The sequence below is a fragment of the Salmo salar genome, chromosome 07 (assembly GCF_965601325.2).
Source record: "Salmo salar chromosome 07, fSalSal1, whole genome shotgun sequence".
Taxonomy (NCBI): Eukaryota; Metazoa; Chordata; class Actinopteri; order Salmoniformes; family Salmonidae; genus Salmo; species Salmo salar.
The window spans coordinates 58247501-58261466 of record NC_138297.1 but is presented as its reverse complement, the minus strand read 5'-3'; the positions used below and the strand labels follow the sequence as shown (position 1 = coordinate 58261466).

The 13966-nt window shown below is 44.1% G+C and overlaps 1 protein-coding gene across 3 annotated transcripts in view; it reads left to right on the top strand.

The window, feature by feature from the left end:
• The window catches only part of LOC106609634 (IQ motif and SEC7 domain-containing protein 3-like), a 184193-nt gene that overhangs the window by 112943 nt on the left and 57284 nt on the right, over positions 1-13966 (top strand). For all 3 annotated transcript variants that reach the window (XM_045722255.2, XM_045722253.2, XM_045722254.2), the window contains one exon: positions 2223-2384. In XM_045722255.2, the coding sequence (XP_045578211.2) occupies positions 2223-2384 (162 nt within the window). The remainder of the gene's footprint in view (positions 1-2222; positions 2385-13966) is intronic.

Genomic DNA, 13966 nt, shown 5'->3' with positions numbered 1-13966 from the left:
AATAAAGGGAAATTAATATTGATGAGTGTCTGCCTATGTGTTTTCTAATTGTAATGGTCGCCACCATATGCTAAGCTTAACACCGCTAGCCTTCACACCAGACAGTCATTACCACACTCCCATTAACACCATGTATCACCACTAGTCTCCACACCAGACTGTCATCACCACACTCCCATTAACACCATGTATCACCACTAGTCTCCACACCAGACTGTCATTACCACACTCCCATTAACACCATGTATCACCACTAGTCTCCACACCAGACAGTCATTACCACACTCCCATTAACACCATGTATCATCACTAGTCTCCACACCAGACAGTCATTGCCACACTCCCATTAACACCATGTATCATCACTAGTCTCCACACCAGACAGTCATTACCACACTCCCATTAACACCATGTATCACCACTAGTCTCCACACCAGACTGTCATTACCACACTCCCATTAACACCATGTATCACCACTAGTCTCCACACCAGACTGTCATTAACACACTCCCATTAACACCATGTATCACCACTAGTCTCCACACCAGACTGTCATTACCACACTCCCATTAACACCATGTATCATCACTAGTCTCCACACCAGACTGTCATTAACACCATGTATCATCACTAGTCTCCACACCAGACTGTCATTAACACCATGTATCATCACTAGTCTCCACACCAGACAGTCATTACCACACTCCCATTAACACCATGTATCATCACTAGTCTCCACACCAGACTGTCATTACCACACTCCCATTAACACCATGTATCATCACTAGTCTCCACACCAGACTGTCATTAACACCATGTATCATCACTAGTCTCCACACCAGACTGTCATTAACACCATGTATCGTCACTAGCCTCCACACCAGACTGTCATTAACACCATGTATCACCACTAGCCTCCACACCAGACTGTCATTAACACCATGTATCACCACTAGCCTCCACACCAGACTGTCATTAACACCATGTTTTACCACTAGCCTCCACACCAGACTGTCATTAACACCATGTTTTACCACTAGCCTCCACACCAGACTGTCATTAACACCATGTTTTACCACTAGCCTCCACACCAGACTGTCATTAACACCATGTTTTACCACTAGCCTCCACACCAGACTGTCATTAACACCATGTTTTACCGCTAGCCTCCACACCAGACTGTCATTAACACCATGTTTTACCACTAGCCTCCACACCAGACTGTCATTAACACCATGTATCACCACTAGCCTCCACACCAGACTGTCATTAACACCATGTTTTACCACTAACCTCCACACCAGACTGTCATTAACACCATGTTTTACCACTAGCCTCCACACCAGACTGTCATTAACACCATGTATCACCACTAGCCTCCACACCAGACTGTCATTAACACCATGTTTTACCACTAGCCTCCACACCAGACTGTCATTAACACCATGTTTTACCGCTAGCCTCCACACCAGACTGTCATTAACACCATGTTTTACCACTAGCCTCCACACCAGACTGTCATTAACACCATGTATCACCACTAGCCTCCACACCAGACTGTCATTAACACCATGTATCACCACTAGCCTCCACACCAGACTGTCATTAACACCATGTTTTACCGCTAGCCTCCACACCAGACTGTCATTAACACCATGTTTTACCACTAGCCTCCACACCAGACTGTCATTAACACCATGTTTTACCACTAGCCTCCACACCAGACTGTCATCAACACCATCTATCACCACTAGCCTCCACACCAGACTGTCATTAACACCATGTTTTACCACTAGCCTCCACACCAGACTGTCATTAACACCATGTATCACCACTAGCCTCCACACCAGACTGTCATTAACACCATGTATCACCACTAGCCTCCACACCAGACTGTCATTAACACCATGTATCACCACTAGCCTCCACACCAGACTGTCATCACCAGACTGTTTTGATCTTCATAGTCTTGGTGATTTTGGAACTTGTTTAGCAAGCAGGGGTCTCACGTATAACAATCTCCTCCAGCCTCCTCCCTCACCCCTCTTCTCTCTCTTCCCCCCTCCTCTCTCCTCTCTCTACCCCTCTCTGCCGGTCTCCTCCCTCTCTCCTTTATATGCGAGGGCATGAAATGTGAAGGATTTGTGTACCGTATGATATTGACTCAAATAAAGGGGATTTTAATATCTAATTTCTCCTTCTCTTTCTTCTTCTCTGTCAGTAACCCTGATAAGGGTCTCCAGTTCCTGATCTCACGAGGTTTCATCCCGGACACGCCCATAGGTGTGGCTCACTTCCTGCTTCAGAGGAAGGGCCTGAGCAGGCAGATGATTGGAGAGTTCCTGGGAAACAGCAAGAAGCCCTTCAACAGAGACGTCTTAGAGTGAGTAAATGGTAGTCTTCTTCTTAATAATAGTACTGGACTGAAGAGCATTGCCTAGGTACAGTAGGCTCATTACGACCTCCCCCCCAAGATAAACCCTATTGGAGCAGTGGTTAGTGAGTGGAGACCTCCCCGCCAAGATAAACCCTATTGGAGCAGTGGTTAGTGAGTGGAGACCTATCCCCCAAGATAAACCCTATTGGAGCAGTGGTTAGTGAGTGGAGACCTCCCCGCCAAGATAAACCCTATTGGAGCAGTGGTTAGTGAGTGGAGACCTCCCCGCCAAGATAAACCCTATTGGAGCAGTGGTTAGTGAGTGGAGACCTATCCCCCAAGATAAACCCTATTGGAGCAGTGGTTAGTGAGTGGAGACCTCCCCGCCAAGATAAACCCTATTGGAGCAGTGGTTAGTGAGTGGAGACCTCCCCGCCAAGATAAACCCTATTGGAGCAGTGGTTAGTGAGTGGAGACCTCCCCGCCAAGATAAACCCTATTGGAGCAGTGGTTAGTGAGTGGAGACCTATCCCCCAAGATAAACCTATTGGAGCAGTGGTTAGTGAGTGGAGACCTATCCCCCAAGATAAACCCTATTGGAGCAGTGGTTAGTGAGTGGAGACCTCCCTGCCAAGATAAACCCTATTGGAGCAGTGGTTAGTGAGTGGAGACCTATCCCCCAAGATAAACCCTATTGGAGCAGTGGTTAGTGAGTGGAGACCTCTCCCCCAAGATAAACCCTATTGGAGCAGTGGTTAGTGAGTGGAGACCTCCCCGCCAAGATAAACCCTATTGGAGCAGTGGTTAGTGAGTGGAGACCTATCCCCCAAGATAAACCCTATTGGAGCAGTGGTTAGTGAGTGGAGACCTCTCCCCCAAGATAAACCCTATTGGAGCAGTGGTTAGTGAGTGGAGACCTCCCCGCCAAGATAAACCCTATTGGAGCAGTGGTTAGTGAGTGGAGACCTCCCTGCCAAGATAAACCCTATTGGAGCAGTGGGTAGTGAGTTTGCCTTCGGGCTGGAGACATGGATTTGAGACCCACTAGGGCAGTTGTTCCCAAACTAGGGGTCTGATATTCATATATACGTATATATAATAATAATATCATATTTTTATCTCAAAATCATTGTAATGTGTAACGGCTCTCATTGGTGGTAGGAAGAGTAGACCAAAGCGCAGCATGGAAAGTGTTCATGATTCTTTTATTCACAAAACACTTAAACAGGCACAGACACTGAACAGAAAACAAGATCCCACAAACTCAGGTGGAAAACAGGCTGCCTAAGTATGATTCCCAATCAGAGACAATGATAGACAGCTGCCTCTGATTGGGAACCACACTCGGCCCAAAAACAAAGAAACAGAAAACATAGAATTTCCCACCCGTGTCACACCCTGATCTAACCAACCATAGAGAATAATAAGGATCTCTAAGGTCAGGGCGTGACATAATGGGGTTAACCTTCAAATCTTAATGACAATTATTAAAATCTAGAAGATTCAACCAGAGTGCCCATAGATCTTTGGAAAAGGCTGCGCTTGACCATTGCACATTAATCATTCCCACGGTGAATGGCTAGGTCCGCTATGCTATGAAACCACACGCTATTACAGAGACTTTGATATTACCGGCCGCAATTTATACGGTGAAACAATGTGTGGGGAGGCAGGGGCCCAAAAACTCACATCAATACCTTTGTCAGATAGCGCTGTCAAACAAATAATTGATGCTATTGCTAGCAATCAAGAGCAAACTCTGATTGAACTGGCTGTGAGGCCCCGACTTTTGTTCACTATATATGTTAGGGGATGCTATTCACGAGGACATATTGTTCTGTCTCACGATTCCTGAGCATGAAACAGCACAGGGGATGTTCAGTGTGCTGCGTGGCTATTTTGAGGAAAAACTGATTCCATGGGATCTACTGGTGGGCTTTTGCACAGATGGGGCTCCATCTACGGTGGGACGGCGGGCAGGCCTCTGCACTCTAGTTAGGAATGTGTCTCCCTCTGCCATATGGACTGCCGTATGATACACTGAGAACAACTGGCAGCAAAAGAGCTGAGCACAGAACTCGGAGATATACTGCAGCAGTTCACTTCAATTGTAAGCTATACTGAACCAAAATATAAACGCAACATGCAACAATTTCACAGATTTTACTGAGTTACAGTTTATATAAGGAAATCAGTCAATTGAAATAAATGAATTAGGCTCTAATCTATGGATTTCACATGGCTAGGCAGGGGCGCAGACATGGTGGACTCAATGGGGAGCCAAGCCCAGCCAATAAGAATTATTTTTCTCAACAAAGGTACTTCATTACAGACAGAAATTATTCTCACTAACAGGGACTTAAGTACATTTGTGCACAAAATTTGAGAGAAATAAGCTTTTTGTGCATATGAAACATATCTGGGATTTTTTTATTTCAGCTCATGAAACATGGGACCATCACTTTACATGTTAAGTTTATATTTTTGTTTAGTGTACATCAAACCACATCACTGGGCGCACACTTGTTCGCAAAACTATGTGGAGATATGGGATCAGAGAATCACTATGTTCTATTTCACACCGAGGCTTGATGGTTATCGAGGGGGAGTGTTGGAAATACACTGCTCAAAAAAATAAAGGGAACACTTAAACAACACAATGTAACTCCAAGTCAATCACACTTCTGTGAAATCAAACTGTCCACTTAGGAAGCAACACTGATTGACAAAATGGAATAGACAACAGGTGGAAATTATAGGCAATTAACAAGACACCCCCAATAAAGGAGTGGTTCTGCAGGTGGTGACCACAGACCACTTCTCAGTTCCATTGCTTCCTGGCTGATGTTTTGGTCACTTTTGAATGCTGGCGGTGCTTTCACTCTAGTGGTAGCATGAGACGGAGTCTACAACCCACACAAGTGGCTCAGGTAGTGCAGCTCATCCAGGATGGCACATCAATGCGAGCTATGGCAAGAAGGTTTGCTGTGTCTGTCAGCGTAGTGTCCAGAGCATGGAGGCGCTACCAGGAGACAGGCCAGTACATCAGGAGACGTGGAGGAGGCCGTAGGAGGGCAACAACCCAGCAGCAGGACCGCTACCTCCGCCTTTGTGCAAGGAGGAGCAGGAGAAGCACTGCCAGAGCCCTGCAAAATGACCTCCAGCAAGCCACAAATGTGCATGTTTTTGCTCAAACGGTCAGAAACAGACTCCATGAGGGTGGTATGAGGGCCCGACGTCCACAGGTGGGGGTTGTGCTTACAGCCCAACACCGTGCAGGACGTTTGGCATTTGCCAGAGAACACCAAGATTGGCAAATTCGCCACTGGCGCCCTGTGCTCTTCACAGATGAAAGCAGGTTCACACTGAGCACGTGACAGACGTGACAGAGTCTGGAGACGCCGTGGAGAACGTTCTGCTGCCTGCAACATCCTCCAGCATGACCGGTTTGGCGGTGGGTCAGTCATGGTGTGGGGTGGCATTTCTTTGGGGGGCCGCACAGCCCTCCATGTGCTCGCCAGAGGTAGCCTGACTGCCATTAGGTACCGAGATGAGATCCTCAGACCCCTTGTGAGACCATATGCTGGTGCGGTTGGCACTGGGTTCCTCCTAATGCAAGACAATGCTAGACCTCATGTGGCTGGAGTGTGTCAGCAGTTCCTACAAGAGGAAGGCATTGATGCTATGGACTGGCCCGCCCGTTCCCCAGACCTGAATCCAATTGAGCACATCTGGGACATCATGTCTCGCTCCATCCACCAACGCCACGTTGCACCACAGACTGTCCAGGAGTTGGCGGATGCTTTAGTCCAGGTCTGGGAGGAGATCCCTCAGGAGACCATCCGCCACCTCATCAGGAGCATGCCCAGGCGTTGTAGGGAGGTCATACAGGCATGTGGAGGCCACACACACTACTGAGCCTCATTTTGACTTGTTTTAAGGACATTACATCAAAGTTGGATCAGCCTGTAGTGTGGTTTTCCACTTTCATTTTGAGTGTGACTCCAAATCCAGACATCCATGGGTTGATAAATTGGATTTCCATTGATTATTTTTGTGTGATTTTGTTGTCAGCACATTCAACTATGTAAAGAAAAATGTATTTAATAAGATTATTTCTTTCATTCAGATCTAGGATGTGTTGTTTAAGTGTTCCCTTTATTTTTTAGAGCAGTATATTTTTTGCATTGAGATTGGACTTGACTTCCTGTGTAATGAAAATAAAAAATGTGTCTCCTTGCCAATGTAACAGACATACAGTATTTAGAAACTGAACAAATGGAACAGAAGCATGCAGAGGAAATACAAAAACATTCTACAGATGAGTGACTGAATCAGTGGATTCAGAGGAAAGAATTCTTATTGGAGAGAGAGTCTTTCAAAAGCCAACCATTCCCACTTCCCTCGGCTGTGCATGTTTCTAACAGAACACAGCATCAGTAAGTGTCTCACACCATTGATGACTGCTCATTTCAATGCTGGGAAGAGCACTTTGGGACCTACTTCCCAATCCGTTTGACTGTGATCCTGGCTCAGTTGACATGCCAGTAAGTGAAATCCAACAGCTGATGGAGCTGTAATGTGACTGAATGCTACAGACAACGCATTCACAGATCACTACGGAGGAGTTTAGGTTCCTGACTCAAAGGGAACACCCTGCCGTCTGCCTCTGGATTACAACTCAATGTACCCTTCGCCAGCTCATATCTGTGTGTAGCTGGATTCAGTGCCTTCCTCTGCATTCAAACCAAATATGCGCTCTGTCGACTATGCCCCCTGACTTTGAGAAGCTCCGATGCAACCTACATTACGCCACACCCATCTCATTAGTGGTGGTGAGATAAGAGACTAATTTGAAATTGACTGTCATAGCCCCACATTAAAATTATGTGATGATGAGTTGAGAAGACAATCAGAAATACTGTTGGAATGTTTTTCAATTGACTGCCAAAGCCCCAAATAACAAAGTAAACATTGGCTGCTAATTACATTTTTTGGTCGTGAGAGTTTTGAGATTTAAAAAATGGGGTGTTACACTGTCCCTGTTTGCAGTTGGCTACACTGGTATTATAACAGTAATAGTGAGAGAGGTTAGCACATAGACAGTTGGCTACAGTTATAGTGAGAGAGGTTAGCAGATAGACAGTGGCTACAGTTATAGTGAGAGAGGTTAGCACATAGACAGTGGCTACAGTAATAGTGAGAGAGGTTAGCACATAGACAGTTGACTACACTGGTATTATAACAGTCATAGTGAGAGAGGTTAGCACATAGACAGTTGACTACACTGGTATTATAACAGTCATAGAGAGAGAGGTTAGCACATAGATAGTTGGCTACAGTTATAGTGAAAGAGGTTAGCACATAGACAGTTGGCTACAGTTATAGTGAGAGGGGTTAGCACATAGACAGTTGGCTACACTGGTATTATAACAGTAATAGTGAGAGAGGTTAGCACATAGACAGTTGACTACACTGGTATTATAACAGTCACAGTGAGAGAGGTTAGCACATAGACAGTTGACTACACTGGTATTATAACAGTCACAGTGAGCGAGGTTAGCACATAGACAGTTGGCTACACTGGTATTATAACAGTCACAGTAAGAGAGATTAGCACATAGACAGTTGACTACACTGGTATTATAACAGTCACAGTGAGAGCTGTTAGCACATAGACAGTTGACTACACTGGTATTATAACAGTCACAGTGAGAGAGGTTAGCACATAGACAGTTGGCTACAGTTATAGTGAGAGAGGTTAGCACATAGACATTTGGCTACACTGGTATTATAACAGTAATAGTGAGAGAGGTTAGCACATAGACAGTTGGCTACACTGGTATTATAACAGTCACAGTGAGAGAGGTTAGCACATAGACAGTTGACTACACTGGTATTATAACAGTCACAGTGAGAGAGGTTAGCACATAGACAGTTGACTACACTGGTAATATAACAGTCACAGTGAGAGAGGTTAGGTATTATAACAGTCACAGTGAGAGAGGTTAACACATAGACAGTTGACTACAGTGGTATTGTAACAGTCATAGTGAGAGAGAATAGCACATAGACAGTTGGCTACACTGGTATTGTAACAGTCATAGAGAGAGAGGTTAGCACATAGACAGTTGTCTACACTGGAATTATAACAGTCACAGTGAGAGAGGTTAACAAATAGACAGTTGACTACACTGGTATTATAACAGTCACAGTGAGAGAGGTTACACATAGACAGTTGACTACACTGGTATTATAACAGTCACAGTGAGAGAGGTTAGCACATAGACAGTTGACTACACTGGTTTTATAACAGTCACAGTGAGAGAGGTTAGCACATAGACAGTTGACTACACTGGTATTATAACAGTCACAGTGAGAGAGGTTAGCACATAGACAGTTGACTACACTGGTATTATAACAGTCACAGTGAGAGAGGTTAGCACATAGACAGTTGGCTACAGTTATAGTGAGAGAGGTTAGCACATAGACAGTTGACTACACTGGTATTATAACAGTCACAGTGAGAGAGGTTAGCACATAGACAGTTGGCTACAGTTATAGTGAGAGAGGTTAACACATAGACAGTTGACTACACTGGTATTGTAACAGTCACAGTGAGAGAGGTTAGCACATAGACAGTTGGCTACAGTTATAGTGAGAGAGGTTAGCACATAGACAGTTGACTACACTGGTATTATAACAGTAATAGTGAGAGAGGTTAGCACATTTACAGTTGACTACACTGGTATTATAACAGTAATAGTGAGAGAGGTTAGCACATTTACAGTTGACTACACTGGTATTATAACAGTCACAGTGAGAGAGGTTAGCACATAGACAGTTGACTACACTGGTTTTATAACAGTCACAGTGAGAGAGGTTAGCACATAGACAGTTGACTACACTGGTATTATAACAGTCACAGTGAGAGAGGTTAGCACATAGACAGTTGACTACACTGGTATTGTAACAGTCACATTGAGAGAGGTTAGCACATAGACAGTTGACTACACTGGTATTGTAACAGTCACAGTGAGAGAGGTTAGCACATAGACAGTTGACTACACTGGTATTGTAACAGTCTCAGTGAGAGAGGTTAACACGTAGACAGTTGGCTACAGTTATAGTGAAAGAGGTTAGCACATAGACAGTTGGCTACAGTTATAGTGAAAGAGGTTAGCACATAGACAGTTGGCTACAGTTATAGTGAAAGAGGTTAGCACATAGACAGTTGGCTACAGTTATAGTGAGAGAGGTTAGCACATAGACATTTGGCTACACTGGTATTGTAACAGTCACAGTGAGAGAGGTTAGCACATAGACAGTTGGCTACACTGGTATGGTAACAGTTATAGTGAGAGAGGTTAGCACAGAGACAGTTGGCTACAGTTATAGTGAAAGAGGTTTGCACATAGACAGTTGGCTACAGTTATAGCGAGAGAGGTTAGCACATAGACAGTTGGCTACACTGGTATTGTAACAGTCATAGAGAGAGAGGTTAGCACATAGACAGTTGGCTACACTGGTATTATAACAGTCACAGTGAGAGAGGTTAGCACATAGACAGTTGACTACACTGGTATAACAGTAACAGTCACAGTGAGAGAGGTTAACACATAGACAGTTGACTACACTGGTATTATAACAGTTATAGTGAGAGATGTTAGCACATAGACAGTTGACTACACTGGTATTATAACAGTTATAGTGAGAGATGTTAGCACATAGACAGTTGACTACACTGGTATTATAACAGTCACTGTGAGAGAGGTTAGCACATAGACAGTTGACTACACTGGTATTATAACAGTCATAGAGAGAGAGGTTAGCACATAGACAGTTGACTACACTGGTATTATAACAGTCACAGTGAGAGAGGTTAGCACATAGACAGTTGACTACACTGGTATTGTAACAGTCACAGTGAGAGAGGTTAGCACATAGACAGTTGGCTACACTGGTATTATAACAGTCACAGTGAGAGAGGTTAGCACATAGACAGTTGACTACACTGGTATTATAACAGTCACAGTGAGAGAGGTTAGCACATAGACAGTTGACTACACTGGTATTATAACAGTCACAGTGAGAGAGGTTAGCACATAGACAGTTGACTACACTGGTATTATAACAGTCACAGTGAGAGAGGTTAGCACATAGACAGTTGACTACACTGGTATTAAAACAGTCACAGTGAGAGAGGTTAGGACATAGACAGTTGACTACACTGGTATTATAACAGTCACAGTGAGAGAGGTTAGCACATAGACAGTTGACTACACTGGTATTATAACAGTCATAGAGAGAGAGGTTAGCACATAGACAGTTGACTACACTGGTATTATAACAGTCACAGTGAGAGAGGTTAGCACATAGACAGTTGGCTACACTGGTATGGTAACAGTTATAGTGAGAGAGGTTAGCACAGAGACAGTTGGCTACAGTTATAGTGAAAGAGGTTAGCATATAGACAGTTGGCTACAGTTATAGTGAGAGAGGTTAGCACATAGACAGTTGGCTACACTGGTATTGTAACAGTCATAGAGAGAGAGGTTAGCACATAGACAGTTGGCTACACTGGTATTATAACAGTCACAGTGAGAGAGGTTAGCACATAGACAGTTGACTACACTGGTATAACAGTAACAGTCACAGTGAGAGAGGTTAACACATAGACAGTTGACTACACTGGTATTATAACAGTTATAGTGAGAGATGTTAGCACATAGACAGTTGACTACACTGGTATTATAACAGTCACTGTGAGAGAGGTTAGCACATAGACAGTTGACTACACTGGTATTATAACAGTCATAGAGAGAGAGGTTAGCACATAGACAGTTGACTACACTGGTATTATAACAGTCACAGTGAGAGAGGTTAGCACATAGACAGTTGACTACACTGGTAGTATAACAGTCACAGTGAGAGCTGTTAGCACATCGACAGTTGACTACACTGGTATTATAACAGTCACAGTGAGCAAGGTTAGCACATAGACATTTGGCTACAGTTATAGTGAGAGAGGTTAGCACATAGACAGTTGGCTACACTGGTATTATAACAGTAATAGTGAGAGAGTTTAGCACATAGACAGTTGGCTACACTGGTATTGTAACAGTCACAGTGAGAGAGGTTAACACATAGACAGTTGACTACACTGGTATTGTAACAGTCAACGAGAGAGAGTTTAGCACATAGACATTTGGCTGCACTGGTATTATAACAGTCATAGAGAGAGAGGTTAGCACATAGACAGTTGACTACACTGGTATTGTACCAGTCACAGTGAGAGCGGTTACACATAGACAGTTGACTACACTAGTATTATAACAGTAATAGTGAGAGAGGTTAGCACATTTACAGTTGACTACACTGGTATTATAACAGTCACAGTGAGAGAGGTTAGCACATAGACAGTTGACTACACTGGTTTTATAACAGTCACAGTGAGAGCTGTTAGCACATAGACAGTTGTCTACACTGGTATTATAACAGTCACAGTAAGCGAGGTTAGCACATAGACAGTTGGCTCCACTGGTATGGTAACAGTTATAGTGAGAGAGGTTAGCACATAGACAGTTGGCTACAGTTATAGTGAAAGAGGTTAGCACATAGACAGTTGGCTACAGTTATAGTGAGAGAGGTTAGCACATAGACAGTTGGCTACACTGGTATTGTAACAGTCATAGAGAGAGAGGTTAGCACCTAGACAGTTGACTACACTGGTATTATAACAGTCACAGTGAGAGAGGTTAGCAAATAGACAGTTGACTACACTGGTATTATGACAGTCATAGAGAGAGAGGTTAGCACATAGACAGTTGGCTACACTGGTATTGTAACAGTCACAGTGAGAGCGGTTAACACATAGACAGTTGACTACACTGGTATTATAACAGTCACAGTGAGAGAGGTTAGCACATAGACAGTTGACTACACTGGTATTATAACAGTCACAGTGAGAGAGGTTAGGACATAGACAGTTGACTACACTGGTATTATAACAGTCACAGTGAGAGAGGTTTGCACATAGACAGTTGGCTACACTGGTATTATAACAGTCATAGAGAGAGAGGTTAGGACATAGACAGTTGACTACACTGGTATTATAACAGTCATAGAGAGAGAGGTTTGGACATAGACAGTTGACTACACTGGTATTATAACAGTCACAGTGAGAGAGGTTAGCACATAGACAGTTGACTACACTGGTATTATAACAGTCACGGTGAGAGAGGTTAGGACATAGACAGTTGACTACACTGGTATTATAACAGTCACAGTGAGAGAGGTTAGAACATAGACATAGGGAGTATTAACAATAGGACCATATCTTTGAGACAATCTGAACATCCCTCTGAGCTGTCATGTGATGTTCTGCGATAATCCTCCTGGATGCCTTTCACTCATATGAGTGTGTGGGAGAAATGAGGATGCTAGCGCCACTCTGTGTCTCTGTGTCTCTCTGTGTGTGTGTGTGTGTGTGTGTGTGTGTGTGTGTGTGTGTGTGTGTCTGTCTGTCTGTCTGTCTGTCTGTCTGTCTGTCTGTCTGTCTGTCTGTCTGTCTGTCTGTCTGTCTGTCTCAGTGTGTCTCAGTGTGTCTCAGTGTGTCTCAGAGTGTCTCAGAGTGTCTCAGTGTCTGTACGTGTGTGTGTGTTTCTCAGTGTCTGTGACGCTGTCTAGCTCAATCTTTTAATTAAATCTACACCAACAGCCAAGCTCAAATATACCCAGTCTCAACCCTGAAGTGATGCGTTATAATTTAGGGGTGTGTATATGTGTATATATGTGTGAGTCTGTCTGCCTGCCTGCCTGCTTGCCTGCCTGCCTGTCTGCTTGTCTGTTGGTTCAATGTGTACATGTCTGTGTGAGTGATACTTTTCACAGTAAATGCATCATATAAAAACAGCAACAAACAGTGCGATGGTAGCCTACAAAGACCACCCCAAGGCCAGTCAGAGACAGTGGATACTGCCAGATATGGGACAATCTACAAATGCAGTGGCTTTTGGGCAGGGCATTTTAGAAAAACTCTAATTAATTTCTCCAGACCAATGTTCCATTAAGAGTGCAGATTACAGTGACAGATGAAAGTCTTAACAGCTGATCATTGGGTGACTGCTCTTAGTGCTGTGACAGGCTACGTTTTATTTTGAAAATCCATCACAGTTCCAACTTAGATAAAGAACCCTATTGCACCAGGAGAAGCTGATGCTGCATGCATTCTATCACACACACACACACGCACGCACGCACGCACGCACGCACGCACGCACGCACGCACGCACGCACGCACACACACACACACACACACACACACACACACACACACACACACACACACACACTCACACACACTCATACAGAGCCAAGGAAATTATGATTAAGACAAGGACCCAAAGCAGTTCAAAGCCTTTTGTTTCTTAGGAGGTCACATGCACAGACGTATGCACACACACACACACACACACACACACACGCACGCACGCACGCACGCACGCACGCACGCACACACACACACACACACACACACACACACACACACACACACACACACACACACACACACACACACACACACA